This window comes from Schistocerca americana, chromosome X (genome assembly GCF_021461395.2).
Source record: "Schistocerca americana isolate TAMUIC-IGC-003095 chromosome X, iqSchAmer2.1, whole genome shotgun sequence".
NCBI classification, from domain to species: Eukaryota; Metazoa; Arthropoda; class Insecta; order Orthoptera; family Acrididae; genus Schistocerca; species Schistocerca americana.
This window is the reverse complement of record NC_060130.1, coordinates 162314921-162331273: the sequence shown is the minus strand read 5'-3', so window position 1 is coordinate 162331273 and position 16353 is coordinate 162314921. Positions and strand designations below refer to the sequence as shown.

At 41.2% G+C, this 16353-nt stretch overlaps 1 protein-coding gene across 1 annotated transcript in view; it reads left to right on the top strand.

Moving 5' to 3' along the window:
• Positions 1-16353, top strand: part of LOC124555882 — a 241727-nt gene that overhangs the window by 21916 nt on the left and 203458 nt on the right. Inside the window, exon 4 of the mRNA XM_047129943.1 lies at positions 1921-2001. Within this exon, the coding sequence (XP_046985899.1) occupies positions 1921-2001 (81 nt within the window). The remainder of the gene's footprint in view (positions 1-1920; positions 2002-16353) is intronic.

Genomic DNA, 16353 nt, shown 5'->3' with positions numbered 1-16353 from the left:
ATTCTGCAGCAGGAACTCGTAAGCACAAGCGTGTAGATTGTGATCAACAAAAAACTATTTGTTTCAGTGATTGTTGACTTCGTGTCCAACTTTTACACACATTGCAACTCCTACATTTTCCATGATAGTATTACTTGGAAGTGATACTAGTCTATAGCCCCTGATACATAACTTTTCGATCCCAGTTATTATGTGATATTCAGAGACGCACAGAACATCTAACATTCAGCTGTGCTGCATGACCATTGTAGCAAGACTATGTTGGCTAATGTTAAAAGGCCAGCTAAATGAACCATCCAGACTGTTGTTCCCACAGTTACTGAAAAGATGTTAATCATCTTTAAGAAGCTCCACCAATTACCCACCAATGTTGTTGAACCTACTCTATGGCTATCTGTGTCATTTAGCCACACAAGCCAAGCCACAAGTTTCGGGGGATGTGTTATTTAAGCCGTGTAAAGTGACTTTGCCTCCAGTGGTATTATTAGGCTTAAAACTTAAACATTTATGAAATTCATTTGACCCCAGTTCCCGGCCTGGTATCCCCACTCCATTTTCTCAGTTCACGCACGCCCTCCCACAGAATTGGCTGGCACAACCTGTCCCAATGCCAGTGTCTCTGGCAGAAGTCCAGGTTGGGGATTTTTCTCTCTCATACATTCTTGAGCTTTCCGTGCTTGGACATGGTATATTAGAGTATGAATGCTTGGAGGAAGCAAGCTGTGGTTGAATGGAGTACTGTGGGGTTTGGAGGGCAGGGCCGCCCTGTCATGCAGCAAAGCAAATTTGGAAACAGTTAAAAATTTCTCAGAAAAACCAAGCAACCACCAACTTTTGTAATAATGGTCAGTTTGCAGCATCTAGAACATGTCAATAACAGAAAAAATGTATTGTAACATTTAAAAACTATGTCCAAATTTTATATCAGTTGATGTCACTTAATGTTAAAGTAAATGTTAACTCACTTTCCAGACACTCATGAGAAGATATCATTTTCTGAAAGCTGCTGGACGTACTAAGTGTATGCCCCTTACTCGTTATGTTTCGAGTCATTCTCAACCAACTGTAGAAACTTTTTGGATTAATAATTAATTCTTCTACATCCCAGTTATCCAGTACTTTCACCTTTCCTGCTGTCTCAACTTTCGCTTCAGCAAAAGAGAATTGTCTTACAGGCAGGAATCCATTATGTCACCTAATGTACATCCGACAATCTGATGAATACACATGCTGTGTACGAGCTCAAGTTGCTTCCAGTGTTGCATGCAGACTTAGAGTGGACATTTGGGCCATTCAAGTATGGGGTGATTGAATGAGCGTGACAGAAGTCGAATGCAGGTGCTCCCTGCATCCAAAATGAATATATTACTATCTGCCGGACTTTTGTGTAACAGTATACTGCAAGCATTTCAAGCAAGCATAAAGGCCGGATGCAGACATCTACTGCCCCCTCCCTCTTCCCCCCTTCCACCTCTACATACCCGGAAACTGCCCCCCTCCCCTCCCCTCCCCTGCCGTATTATGTCACTGCAGTATCATCTCCAGTTTTTCCCGTCCACTCCTATCACCACAATTCCCACCTCCCCATCCTGGCTAGGCATGTGTCATCCAACCCCCACTCGTTCCCACCCTTCAAACTATTCTCTCGAGCATTCCACTCTCTTGCCATCCATTTGTGCCCTCTTTCCTTGTTTGGTTCCCTCCCAGTATCATTAGATTTAATCACTCGTCCTTTTCCTCCTTGTGTGTGTGTGTGTGTGTGTGTGTGTGTGTGTGTGTGTGTGTGTGTGTGTGTGTTTTCCTTATGCTGTTTGTTTCTTGTGTTGATTTTACTGTGTAAGTCTGTATGTACTGTCCATATTTAGATAGACTTCTTTCAACATATTTTGCAGAGTTCCTAATTTTGCTGTAAACCTACAGGTGTTGCAGATGTCCACCCATCTTCACGTGAAAGATCAGTTAGTGTGTCAAAAGAAGCTGAAGATGTGAAATACAGGCCTAGTAAGTTTTATACCTGAGAGTATTTTATGATCTGTAACTGTCACTTTGCAAGCAGAGATGGACTAGAAAATGTGGCATCTGTTTTTGATGAAGTTAACATCAAACTTTTTGCTTGTTTGTAAATGATTAGACTTATAAATTTAAAGGGTTGTTGTGCTAAGAACATAAATGCAAAGCCTCAAAGTTTACTTATTTTCTAAAAAAGAAGTGGTGATTTGGGAGTTTTTTGACTCTAATGTTTGCTTTTGCAAAAATTTCGCTCCCCCCCCCCCCCCCCCCCCCCCCCTCCCCCAAAGGTCTCTCCTTGTTTCCTTCTTTTGGCTGTGTTTAAGCTTCCAGCCGATGATGGTTTATTTTGAGAATCAGCGGTATTTTCCCACTGGTGAACAGAGTGCTTCTCTGATTTGAAGTGTTTATCAACATTATTCTTCTTTGCCCATCCAATTCGATAATTATGAAATCTCCAGAATTTTGATTATGACCTTTCATTGCCATTCATAGCTGTGTGACCCATGCTTGACAGCTCTACAGATAGCACTGGGAAAATACTTGGCGTAAGTAGAACCAAAAATATCTCTATTTACACAGCTAGGGGAAGAGTTTCAGTGTGGTCTAAAAATATTTATCGATTTTGTTTTTCAGTCACTGTAATGCAGAGTTCCAGACTAGAGTATTGCACATGTGTTCCATATATGCGTGCTATTTACACTGCTTTTTTGTGTGTGTGTGTGTGTGTGTGTGTGTGTGTGTGTCTACGACCCAGCGACCCAGGACAACTGGGAGATCAGGGAAGAACCCAGGAATTTTTTCATCTGGGAGAAAACCGGGAAAAACTTGGGAATTTTTTAGAATTCTGGGAATTTTTCATTGTTTTAGTCTTCAGTTACATTTTTGTAATTTTGACTGGTAAGAACCGATACTCTAACAAAGGATATTATTGTACCCCACTACTGCAGAATAATACTTCAACAATAAAAGATAAACGAAAGAAAAAAATGAAAATAACTTAAATTGCAAAGGAAATGCGCCATATACAACAACGACACACACTGCTCATGCAAGCATCTGCCAACAGCAAAATGTGTCAAAGGCTTTAGGAAGACTATACAATGCTTCATAACAACAAGTTGCCTCCGATGAACGTGAAGTCACAACAGTTTACATTAGATTTGTCTTAGCAGTTATGAGCGGGCTCATGTGCATGTGCAGTTGAGTCTTGTTTGAGCAGGAATGTGGCTGTTGGCTGTGCAATCAGTTGCAGCAAGCAGCTAGATGCTAGCGGGAAAAGGGGGTGCCAAATTCATATTCTTGAGGAAAAAACACTTGTTTCACAAAGCGCCTAGCATTCAGCGCATGTTTGTCTGTCGATTATTCATATGATTTTGAAAGACTTCCCTGTTGGTTTTTGAATACATTTTAAGTTGATTTCGGTATAAATCATTAATCTATTTTTGAATGCGTGTATAGTGTGCGTGATGTCTCTGTTAGGAGAATCCTTGTCACATCTAGAAATGAACTTTCCGGAGACACAAGGGGACGGGGCTATACGAGCTGAGCGGAGTAAAGCCGAATGGATGAATGCCAATCACTGTTTGATTATGTGGTTGATTGGGTTTGTGAATGATCCGCATTGTTATAATTACTAGCGAAATCCATAGATTCAGACTACCAGAGTGGAAATAAACGACTGACAGGAATAACAGGTGAGAAAGATTACGTATTATCTTCTCAGTGTATCCAAGAAAACGTATTTATGACAGAAAACTTTTGGCCAGATTGCTACACTAGTAAGGACCAGTTATACAGTCCCTGGCTAGCAGCCACGTAAGTTCTGTTCTGTAAGTAACGCAGAAAATGTGTTGTACGAACTCGTAATAATGCCTAACCGGAAAATAATCATGGGATAAGTAAACCTGTGATTCTGGCAGGCTTGGTGAAGTTAATTGGTGAACAAATTTTGACAATGACAGGAATAGCTGCAGAATTGGTGATGACAAGATTGTTTGTTAGAACGAGGAAGAATAAGATGATTCCAAATTTGTATAAAAATTTCTTAATACTGTTTTTAGATCTCATTCTTGAGAAGCTGGTGTGTATGAATGAAATGTGAAACTATTTCCTAACATAAAGCTTTTTTCTTGTAGCAGGCTTAACAAGCATTTGATATTGGTACTTCGGGAATTATATTCTGTCATATTATAAAAATGTCCATTTGTGCCAAAGCAGTCTCGTTTATTTGGTGCGTGTTACAAAATTGCTGCAGTATTAGAAAGACCTATTTTGTTTTATCTAGCAGACAGTGACAAAATAGACGTAATCAGTTCGAGAAACCACACCAGTCTTGGGTACTATTTGTGTTAACAGCTTTTTGAATATTAGATAATGATATTTCGATTTTTCTTGTAGCAAAACGTTTGACGATCTTTCACAGAAAGGAAAGCACGCCATGTAATGCTGTAGCAAGATTAGAGAGAAAAAATGCTACAAGCTAAGGATTGAAGAAATTTGTACTTTCTTGCTTGTCTCTTGTCTTTATTGGTTTTATGTATTCTATATTTCATTTCACAGAAAACAGCAAGTTATTAGCTAATAGGCAGTAAAGAGTGCAAATTTTCTGAAGAGTTCTTGTTCTCCTGTTTACAAATAATCCCATCTGCTATCGAGGTGGTGTTGTTTTTTTATTTTATTTTTTTATTTTTTTCAAAAAAAGAGGAGCAGGCTGCTACTACCAAACTGGCCGACTGGGAGCAGGAGAGGCACCACAGGACGTTTCAATTTCCACTGTCCAGAACATAGTTTGATGGCATCCATTAGAAAATATACACATTTCCATTCCACAGAGCGAAATACAGTGACGTGCGATAGAAGAATGCTTTATGAAGAGGTGTGGCACTACACTTTTGCATGCATGTCGTACATTTCCTCGAATACACGCTTCATGTTTCAGACTTTTCAGAAAGATGTGCACTACAAGATGAACATATTTTTGAAAATTCGATAATTTTTAGTATTTACCCGGTTCGCAAATATCGCAGATCCGGGATTGTCTGAGTTATAGTGGGTAGTCTCCACGTGACCCGTGTTTACATTTAGTGATTTTGCTGTTTTCTGTTTGTTTACTCTCATGTCAAATGAAAGCAAAATGGATATCTGTATCCGGGAGCTATCAAGTGAATTAAAATACATTCACATAATTACGGAAGGCTAAAATATGTCATTAGTTTCATATTCTATTTTATTTCCACCTTTCTGACAATCAAGCATTAATCGCCTTCAGAACAATGGAGTTATTTTTGTCCGTTTGCTAATGAAATTTGGCTTTTATTAACCTGTTCCACAGAGGCAGTCAATGTAGTTGAAACGAAATGTGTAATTCCACACTAATGGCTAGTTTCAACTGTTCGCTGCATTCCAAGGGCACATTTTCATCTTCTAGCACAAAAGGCATTATGCCATAATAAAGAACCAAACATGATATAATATAGTACTGGTGCTTCAAGAAAATTTACATCCCGAAAACCACACTGAAAAGCTTAATATCAGGTCAGGGTCTACTTCATTGGGAATCTGGACATACAAATGTCCCATTTAAATGTGCACACTTTAGTATGGTTCATGAAATTTGAATGCTCTTGGAGTATCCTCTGATGTCTTGTTTCTTTTATGACATAATGTATGATCATTCAATATTTTTACACGTACGTATATATGGGCTTCCTATGTCATGGTAGCTGCGCAAGTTCGGTGTCACCTATTATCTGCGCTCTCTTGCAACTGCTGAAACAAACCTATTTCTATTAGGTTGCGGGAAAATATTGCAAATGGTTGTTTGAAAAGCGTTACTTTCAAAGTAAATATCCTTTTATGTAAGTTGAACTATGTGCGAGAATCTACCATGAATTTCTTAAATCACAGAGTGTTTGACTCTCATTTAAAAATCAACTCTTTGATGACGAGCCATTTAGAAGAATTTTGAACCCTGAAGATAAGACATTTGTCATTATTAAAAATTTTACTGCCACATTTGTGTGATATATCTTGAAGTGTAACACACACAAAAAAAGATCAACATTATATGCGAAAGCTTAGCTTCTCTTGCAGCTTATTAACCTTAGAGCCCAATATTATATGTGGAAGCTTTGCTTTTCTTGTAACAACACTATGTGTATTAATTTAAACTATTAACTTTCCCTGTTTGTGTGTTAGTGGTACTTAACAGTGTGTTGCTGTTGGCTGACTACATCACGTGCCCTATGCTCTGAATATCTGCTGTCATCGGCTGGCGAAATCACATGACATGAGCTATAACTGGCTTACAGAAGCGCATCGCAATCTCGATTTCAATGATTCGGAAAGTAACATGCGGTGTTTGGTGGAATTCCAATGTATACTTTCGTTATACGAAAATATGCAGCGTACATGTTGCTGCACATCAAAGATATTTCCAAAATGTGTCTTTTTCTCTGAGTTTTGTTTTCTAAAGTGCCAGGAAATTCTACACCTGTGTCTAAAACCATAACTATTTAGAGGATTAACAAGGGAAAATTTAACACAGAAAAAGCGAGTTTTCACCCTGGAGAAAGTGTATTTTTAACCTGGAAATCCGGGAATTTTTTTTTCCTTGTCCGTGTATACGCCCTGGTGTGTGTGTGTGTGTGTGTGTGTGTGTGTGTGTGTTAGAGAGAGAGAGAGAGAGAGAGAGAGAGAGAGAGAGAGAGAGAGAGAGAGAGAGAGAGAAAGCTGTCTCGCTCCGTGAAAGCTGGGTGAACTTATTTACATGGCCACTTGGATCCCAAAGCCAAGTGAGTGGACATCACTGGCTTGCAATCTCTCCCACATAGGCTGTGAATTTGCAGTGTGTGCATGTGTGTTACAGTTTGCTGCAATCAGGGTTGGACAAAATGTACACAAATGATGAACAATGAATGAAGATAATTTTGTTTGTTATTTGTGAATGACAAATAGTATTCAAAACATTATTCAATTACATGGATAAGACATTTATTTCTCATCTGTAAATAAAAAGTGTTATGAACCGTAGACGAGTTTGCAATCAAATTACATTTATTGCTCCAATTCTTTGTCAGCTATGAAACAAATGTGCCTTTTACTTTTAAATTAGTTTCGAGAACAACTCTTTATTTAAAATGCCTCAGCAGAAACTTGATTCGATGTTTGAAGATTTACCGCTGTGACACTAAAGGAAATATATGGTCCAGTCACATTAATGTTACCACCATCTGTTAAAATGTCAGTGTGCAATAACTGTTCACAGATGGCATGTGGCCGCACTAACAATGTAGGGTATATAAAGTGGATCAGGGGGATGCAGAAAACAATGCAGTCATTGTTGAAATGCAGAAATGGAGTGATGTATTGGACATCCAAAACGGTATGGTCATTGACTTTCAGGTCAAGAGTGAAAGCATTTCCAAAATGGCTAAGTTTTATAAACTATTTGCGTGCTGCTGCAGTGAAAGTATGGCATGGATGGCAAAATGCCCCTGTCCAAAACTGGTGTTGAGGCAGGCCACAGATGACAGGTGAAAGACAGCAGCGGCGGCACGTACGGGCAGACAGACATGCAACTGTTGAACAACTGACTGCCCACGTGGACCAAAGGGCTACCAACAGTGTTTCCTTAACGACCATTCAGTGAATGTTACTGCATACAGGCCTGCAAAGCAGATGTCCGATTCATACAGCCATGCTAACTGCTGTTCATTGGCAACAAAGAGTGGAATTTGCCTACCAATACAACTCTTTAGCAACAGAGTTCTTACGTTGTCCGCACATTTTGTAGAACTACAATCACAACCCAATTGCATATTTATACCAACAAGACACCAATATCTGATAGTGTTATAGTTCAATTCTTTCATCTTGGCGGCTCGCGCATGCCCGCCCAGACACGGGAGATTGCTGCGTTGCCAGTTGCACACGACGCACGCGCCAAGAGAAGCAGCGCCATAGTATAGTATAGTTTGCAAACTTACGTTTAGGGGGGAGCACGCAGTTCAAGACGTAAAGCCACCACCGCCGCATTAACCCTTTCGCTGCTACAAAGACGTGCTCCCTGCATTCCGCACTGTGCGCGATTTTGTCACTGCGCTGCTTGCCTGTGCAGATACATGGTGTTCCGACTGCTTTGACACACTTATCATTTGATTTCACAAAAACTATTTGGCCCAAAAATTTGATTTTTACACATCTTCTTGACTGATACCTTCCCCTGATAAATGACTTAATTTTGTTTCGATGTTCAACACAGTTATTATGCAGCATTAAATGTGGTAAACCATTGCACGAAATTTTGAAGAGTTTGCAGAGGTAAAAGTCCATAGCGTATACTTTCCGTATGGTCGATTTTAGTTGCCACAATGTTCAGAAAGAAATGTGGGCAAGATACCTAAATTTCATATAAAATTTACTGTATAACAATATCTCATTTAAGTACCACATAGGTGTCGTATGTAATATTGAGAAATATTCCATCTTTCGCGACTGTAACAAAAGTTTTATTTACACCAGCGTGATGAGCTCTGACACCACATTCAATCACATCCCAGATGTGTTAGATGGTTTCAGATCTGGCAAGTTGGGGGGCCAGCATATCAATTGGAACTTGCCACTATGTTCCTCGAACCACTCTATCACACTCCTCACCTTGTGACATTGTGCATTATCTTGTTGAAAAATGCCATTGCTGTCTGAAAACATGATCGTCATGAAGGGGTGGATGTGGTCTCCAAACAGTGTATGATTCTCTTTGACTGTCACGGTGCCTTGCACGCACTCCGCTGGAGCCATGGATACCCACGTGAATGTTCCCCACAGCATAAAGGAGCTGCTACCAGCTTGTATCCGTCCCACAGTACAGGTGTCAAGGAGCTGTTCCCTTGAAAGACGACGGATTTGCACCCTCCCATAGACACAATGAAGAAAGTATCAGGATTCATCAGATTGTGCAATGCTCTACCCCTGTGCCAACGCCCAGTGCCAATGGTTACGTGCCCATTTCAGTCATAGTTGCCGATGTCATGGTGTTAACATTGGCACGTGCACGGGCCGTCAGCTGTGGAGGCCCATAGTTAGGAATGTTTGGTGCACTGCATGTTCAGACAAACTTGTACTCTGTGCAGCATTCAAGTCTGAAGTTAGTTCCACTATAATCTGTTGCCTGTCCTGTATTTCCAGTCAGTGATGTCCGACATCTGTAATGACGGGTGGCCGCCCAACCCAACAACGTCTGGATGTGGTTTCACCTTGGTTTTGCCATGTGCTGAAGACACTCACCACAGCAGTCCTTGAACACCCGACAAGTTGTGCAGTTTCTGAAATGCTCATGCCGAGCCTCCAGGTCATTATAATCTGCCCTCAGTCAAACTCCGATAGATCGAGCGCCCTTTCCATTCTACTCACAGTCGGCATGCTCACTGATACTACGAGGTGCATTCAAGTTCTAAGGCCTCCGATTTTTTTTCTCCGGACTGGAAAGAGATAGAAACATGCGCATTGTTTTAAAATGAGGCCGCGTTCATTGTCAATACGTCCCAGAGATGGAAGCACCGTATGACAGATGGAATTTTACCGCCAGTGGCGAGAATGAGAACTGTTTTAAACACTTAAAATAGCGACATTTTCCTTACTTGAACAGCGTGCAATCATTCGTTTTCTGAATCTGCGTGGTGTGAAACCAATTGAAATTCATCGACAGTTGAAGGAGACATGTGGTGATGGAGTTACGGATGTGTCGAAAGTGCGTTCGTGGGTGCGACAGTTTAATGAAGACAGAACATCGTGTGACAACAAACCGAAACAACCTTGGGCTCGCACGAGCCGGTCTGACGACATGATCGAGAAAGTGGAGAGAATTGTTTTGGGGGATCGCCGAATGACAGTTGAACAGATCGCCTCCAGAGTTGGCATTTCTGTGGGTTCTGTGCACACAATCCTGCATGACGACCTGAAAATGCGAAAAGTGTCATCCAGGTGGGTGCCACGATGCTGTCGGATGACCACATGGCTGCCCGTGTGGCATGTTGCCAAGCAATGTTGACGCGCAACTACAGCATGAATAGGACTTTCTTTTCGTCGGTTGTGACAATGGATGAGACGTGGATGCCATTTTTCAATCCAGAAACAAAGCGCCAGTCAGCTCAATGGAAGCACACAGATTCACCGCCACCAAAAAAATTTCTGGTAACCGCCAGTGCTGAAAAAATGATGGTGTCCATGTTCTGGGACAGCGAGGGCGTAATCCTTACCCATTGCGTTCCAAAGGGCACTACGGTAACAGGTGCATCCTACGAAAATGTTTTGAAGAACAAATTCCTTCCTGCACTGCAACAAAAACGTCCAGGAAGGGCTGCGCGTGTGCTGTTTCACCAAGACGACGCACCCGCACATCGAGCTAACGTTACGCAACAGTTTCTTCGTGACAACAACTTTGAAGTGATTCCTCATGCTCCCTACTCACCTGACCTGGCTCCTAGTGACTTTTGGCTTTTTCCAACAATGAAAGACACTCTCCGTGGCCGCACATTCACCAGCCGTGCTGCTATTGCCTCAGCGATTTTCCAGTGGTCAAAACAGACTCCTAAAGAAGCCTTCGCCGCTGCCATGGAATCATGGCGTCAGGGTTGTGAGAAATGTGTACGTCTGCAGGGCGATTACGTTGAGAAGTAACACCAGTTTCATCTATTTCGGGTGAGTAGTTAATTAGAAAAAAAATCGGAGGCCTTAGAACTTGAATGCACCTCTTACATATACCATGCGTATGTCTGACTAACAGTGATTCCTCGCCAGGTGACGTTGCTATCTCCTGGATGGGTTCATATTGATAGTAGGTCGATGATCAAATGTTCTGGTTGGTCAGTGTGGATAACTCACATTATTCGTTGGACACAAGCTACACAACTTAACACTTGTTTCTTTGTCATCTTTCACTATTCCTGGACTGTATATAAAAACATCTAATGTGGCCCTCCTTGTTACATCAAAAGCATTTCACGCTCGATCTCCCGAGTACATTCTGCCAGTCTCTCCCGTTTCCATAGGGATCTCTTGACAATTGACCTTGTCTTTGGTCATTGTACTCCACACTCTCATTTTGCCTGACTAAAGGTCAGGTGGCTGGTCTTTGACATAAGACGGCTCTTTATATGTTATTTAGGATTAAATGTTCAGTAACATCGTCAATGACTTGCCACTCACTAGATATGAGACTCAGGGCCTTAATGCTCTGCTTCAGTCTGCAAATATTATCAGCAAGTAGTTCTTTCAACCCTTGGTCTTTACTGTAATGAGAATTGTATCCACAGTAATACCGGCTTCCTAAGATTGCCTCTTTCGGTAAACCGCAACAACACCTCCTAAACTTGTGTGACAGTTACAGATAACAATTCCTGGTCACTCATTCCCAACATCTAACTCTTATTCTAGAGAACCACCACCATAGACAAGAAGTCAACTATATTTGAGTTGTCATTAAAGAATAGTGTAATTGTAACAAAATCCTGAAGTGGGTTGGCAGTTTTGTTTAGTATCATAACTTTGTCACTCAGTTATGATAATTGGTCCACATTTGGTCTTTGTACTCTGTCTTGCAATTTACCTTTAGCCTCCCCCACATACTCATGTATCTACTCCTGTAATTCATCAACCCAACCAACTGATCATTCACTTAGGAGTCTGTTTTTCTGTTCCTAATTAACACTGGCTACACACTTAATGCTTGGCAGCTAATCCATCCTTGACCTTTGCACTCAATATTGCAATTCACCAAACCTTCCCCCACACATGCATTTACCCCTTCACTCAACTCATTTAATTGATATCTCATTTGTTCGGTACAGAGCACCTGTTCCTGTCGACTAAATCCTGCAGTCTATTTTGATAATGCTTTATTCTAGCTTCAAGTCTACCATTAATCTAGCTTTAAGTCTGTGCTAACATTGGGGCCACTCCACTCCCACCCTTTTAACCATCTCATGTGGGATCATGATCAGAACTACCGTCACCTGTCTTAGCCACTAAAGTTACTCAGTTATGGTGCCATCACCGTTGCCTCCCCTGATCCACAACTCATACTGTAGCTCCTGTCTTCTCAGTAGCTGGGGATTTTGTATGAATCGAACACACGTACTGGAACACACCAGATAGCTTTAGACAGGTTCCTAAGAGTCTCTCAGGACAACCCACCCCAGTCTCCCATTATGAGTAACCACTCTCTACAGCTATCAGTCCTGTTTTGCAATCCAGTGTAATGTGATTTGGGAGTGGAGCACTAGGATTTTTCTATTATTATTATTACGTTCCTTTCTATGTTAAGGACTTCTAATTCCCAAATCTCAAACCTGCGACATCCGTGGAAGTAGGCTGTACACCAGGTGCCAGAGCTAGTCACTGCTTGCGCGACGTGACTGTGACAGGAACAGCAGGACTGCCAGAGCACTTGTGGCAGAATCAATTGGAAACAAACAACCTTGCTCTGTAACAGAAAACTAAATAAGTAATATGCTAGGTTTCAAGCACCGTCTGCTTCTGTCAGCATTGCTAAACTGGCAGACTGGGTGTTTACAAATGCAATCAGTAAAACAATAAACTGACCAAGCTTATAAATTCCCTAAGTAAAATAAACATTATAAGCTCTTGTTAGGCACACTATTGAGTGATTTTAAAAATTATTAGACTCAGAAAAGTCCTCTGATAATGAAACATTGCTTAGAATTCACTATTAGGTGATGCCACATGAAGATGTGATATTTACAGCCAATAATTCTTCGATGAGCAGTATACTCCCGTGTTACACTTAACTGAACTCTTTAATAAGTGAACCTTAGGCACCAATCTTAACTATGTTGGACATGAAGCTTCACGGGCTAGGGACACACCACACAAATAGCAGGATTAATTACATGTGAAATATGTACCACCAAACACCAAGTTAGCAATGATGATTTCTAGCACAGACAGGTTAGTGGCCACTGATTCAGCCACACCCAAACCACTGTCCATATAAAATGCTCCTTGACCTATCTCGTCCAAATGACTGTAATGTGACTTAAGCCTTCCACTGCTACAGACATTCCCTCTACATTCACCGCAGAGCGTGGCTTTGTTAGGGCTGTACTTCTTGCGAGACGCTGTTACCTGTACTGAGAGACGACATTGTGGGCACTGTGAAATACTTGTCATCCGAATTTAAGAAAACTATTGAGTGGAAAAAAAAATATTTTTGCACAGCTTACACTCTGACATCTTTGCTTGATAAAGGATTGTATTTCTCTTTGTTATATACCATAGTTACACCAAATTAAGCAAAACATTGCATGATATTTTAAAGAGCTTGCAGAGGTAAAAAGGCATTGCCTAAACTTTGCTAATGATTGATTTTAGCTCACACAATGCAGTGTATGAAATGTAGGTATGAGGGTGGTTTGAAAAGTTCTTGGAAAAGAATAGAAAAAAGTACTTACATCACTGAATTTTTTTTTTATTTTTCAATGTAGTCCGCTTGTAGATTAATGCACTTGGTCCAACGATGTTCCAGTGCCTTGATCCCATCTCGAAAATGAGTTTCCTCCAGGGCTGCAAAAATAGTTGTCAACTCCGGCTATCAATTGTTTGTTTGAAGTGAATCTTCATCTACCAAGAAACATTTTCAGTTTTGGGATGAGATGGAAGTGTGACGGAGCCATATCAGGTGAATAAGGCGGGTGTGGCAACAATTCATACCTTAGTTTGTGTAATTTTGCCATGGTGACGACGTGTGTGGGTGTGCGTTGTCTTGATGAAAGGTGCTTTTCTTTCTTGCTAAACCTGACCTTTTTTCACGTATCTTCAGTTGCAGTTTGTCCAGGAGGTTAGCATAGTAATCTGCAGTAATTGTTTGCCCAGTTGGGAGATAATCTACAAACAGAATCGCGTTTCGCATCCCATAACACTGATGCCATGACCTTTCCCGCCGAAGGAATTGTCTTTGCTTTCTTTGTTGGTGGAGAATCAGCATGTTTCCACTGCTTTGACTGTTGTTCTGTCTCTGGGGTATAGTAGTGCAGCCATGTTTCATCTGCGGTCACTAACCGACGCAAAAAAATCTTGTTCGTTTCTCCTAAAACGGGCCAAATATTGTTCCGATGTGTCCATTCTCATGCATTTTTGATCCAGCATCAAGAGTCATGTGGCTAGGGCCTCCCGTTGGGTAGAGCGGTCGCCTGGTGCAAGTGTTTTTAGTTGATGCCACTTTGGTGACTTGCGCATCGATGGGGATAGAACTTGAGGATGATAACACAACATCGAGTCCCTGAGCGGAGAAAATCTCCGACCCAACTGGGAATCGAACCCAGGCCCCCTTGCACGGCATTCCGTCACGCCAACCATTCAGCTACCAGGGCAGATACCCTTTCAGATGACATCTGGCAAGTGTGAGCAATTTCACGCGCTTTCAATCGGCCATCCTCCATGATAATTTTGTGCACATTTGCAATGATTTCTGGAGTAGTGACACATCTTGGCCGACAACTGCGTGGATCATCATCTAAGCTCTCCCGACCAAATTTAAATTCATTTGTCCATGTGGCAACAGTTGAATATGAAGGAGCAGAGTCTCCCAGTGTGTTCTGGGAATTGGCATGAATGTCCTTTGCTTTCATATCTTTCTTTACGAAGTACTTAATCACTGCTCAAATCTCGAGTTTTTCAATCTTTGCAAATCACTACGCGGGAACGACAACAGAGTCACGTCACTGCCAAAGCTCTCTTGCAAGAGCACTGTCATGGCACGTGTTTACACACAACAGTCCAATGAATGTCACGTGAACAACTCGCGTTAGTGCTGACCTGTTGTGGTGATTTCGAGAACCTTTCAAACCAGCCTCGTAAGATATTGAAACTTTACTTAAAGTTGAGATCAGAATGATATCTCCTTTCATTCATGAGTTACTGATTTTTATATCCAACGGACAGATGTGCACATGTACCCACTTCTGTCGCTGCACATTGCGAATAGTGTGGTCACAACAATCATCACATTTCATAAATGGTTCAAGATATTGAAATGAGGTTTTTCACAAATAATATCATACCAAGAGGCATTTATGTTGAAATGTGGAAGTAAGATGTATGCAGCGGTGAGAGGTTGGCATAACACGACATGTAAACACGTGGAGTAGAGTGGAGCATGACACATCAACTCGTCCACAACATTTAAGGGGTTAAATGAAGGAATTAGCCCCTATGAGATCTTACGACTTATACTCAACAAGTGCTAACCTTTTCATGCTATCAGCTCTAACCATAGTTTTAGATCTTAATTCTTGTTGGGGGTTAGCCCTTTATCACAAGGCTGGCACTAACTAGCCCAAATAACCCAAGGTGGTTCTGGCACATGGTGGTAGCTTACCCACGAGCAGGGAAGCAAGTCTAATTTATCTCTTATTTTAATAATCATAGATTAAGAGACACATTCACTAGGCAATGTGATGTACACAGTGATCATGCATTACCAGAGAACACAACAATGAGACTAAAACTGCATTGCACCACCTGCAGTTACAGTCGAGTATAGAGGGAGCAATATGTGCATGAAATCCAACTAAAAGCCCCAAATGAAAGCTCTCCTCAGTCATTTACAATGAAACAATGGAGCAAATGCGGTTGAAATCAATCAAGAGAACTTAAACTAGGTATGGCAAAAGTACGTTCATTATAGGCCATTCAAGGAATACAAGGACGAGCAGCAAAAAATTAATGTTTGCAGTGCAACTCAAAAAGTTCACACTGATTCTATTCTGGCACAGTTCACGTCATCGACCACTACAAACAAGACAGCTTGACCATGAGACAAAGTTAACTCAGCCAACCTCTCACAAGGTGGTGAACGAAAACTTTAAATACTAAAACACAGCAGACTTACTAATAATGTCCTCTGAATGATTTGCCAGCTTCACTCGATGTCACTTGACTGCTTGCAGGGATATCACATTCCTCGTGTAACGAAGCCAGTACAAGTCTTGCCTCGATTCCATGACACTAAACTCTACAAATACCCCTGACTGAACAAGATATTAGACCAGCAACTATAGCTCATGGACTCAACAACAGTTTTGCACACACAGCAGATGTGAACGTCTCCCAGTTAGCAGCAACATGTTAATGTGGAAACACTTATATAGGAGCAAAATCCACTTTCCAAATTCATGATACAATTATATATGGAGATAGTAACTGTTCTCGAAAGAACAGATACCATTGATGACTGTGCAGCTTCTCTAGAATAAATGATAATTAATCGAAACCCCTCAGCTGCCGAAAGATGATGTTGATATACCTCAATGGGGACAGCTGAAA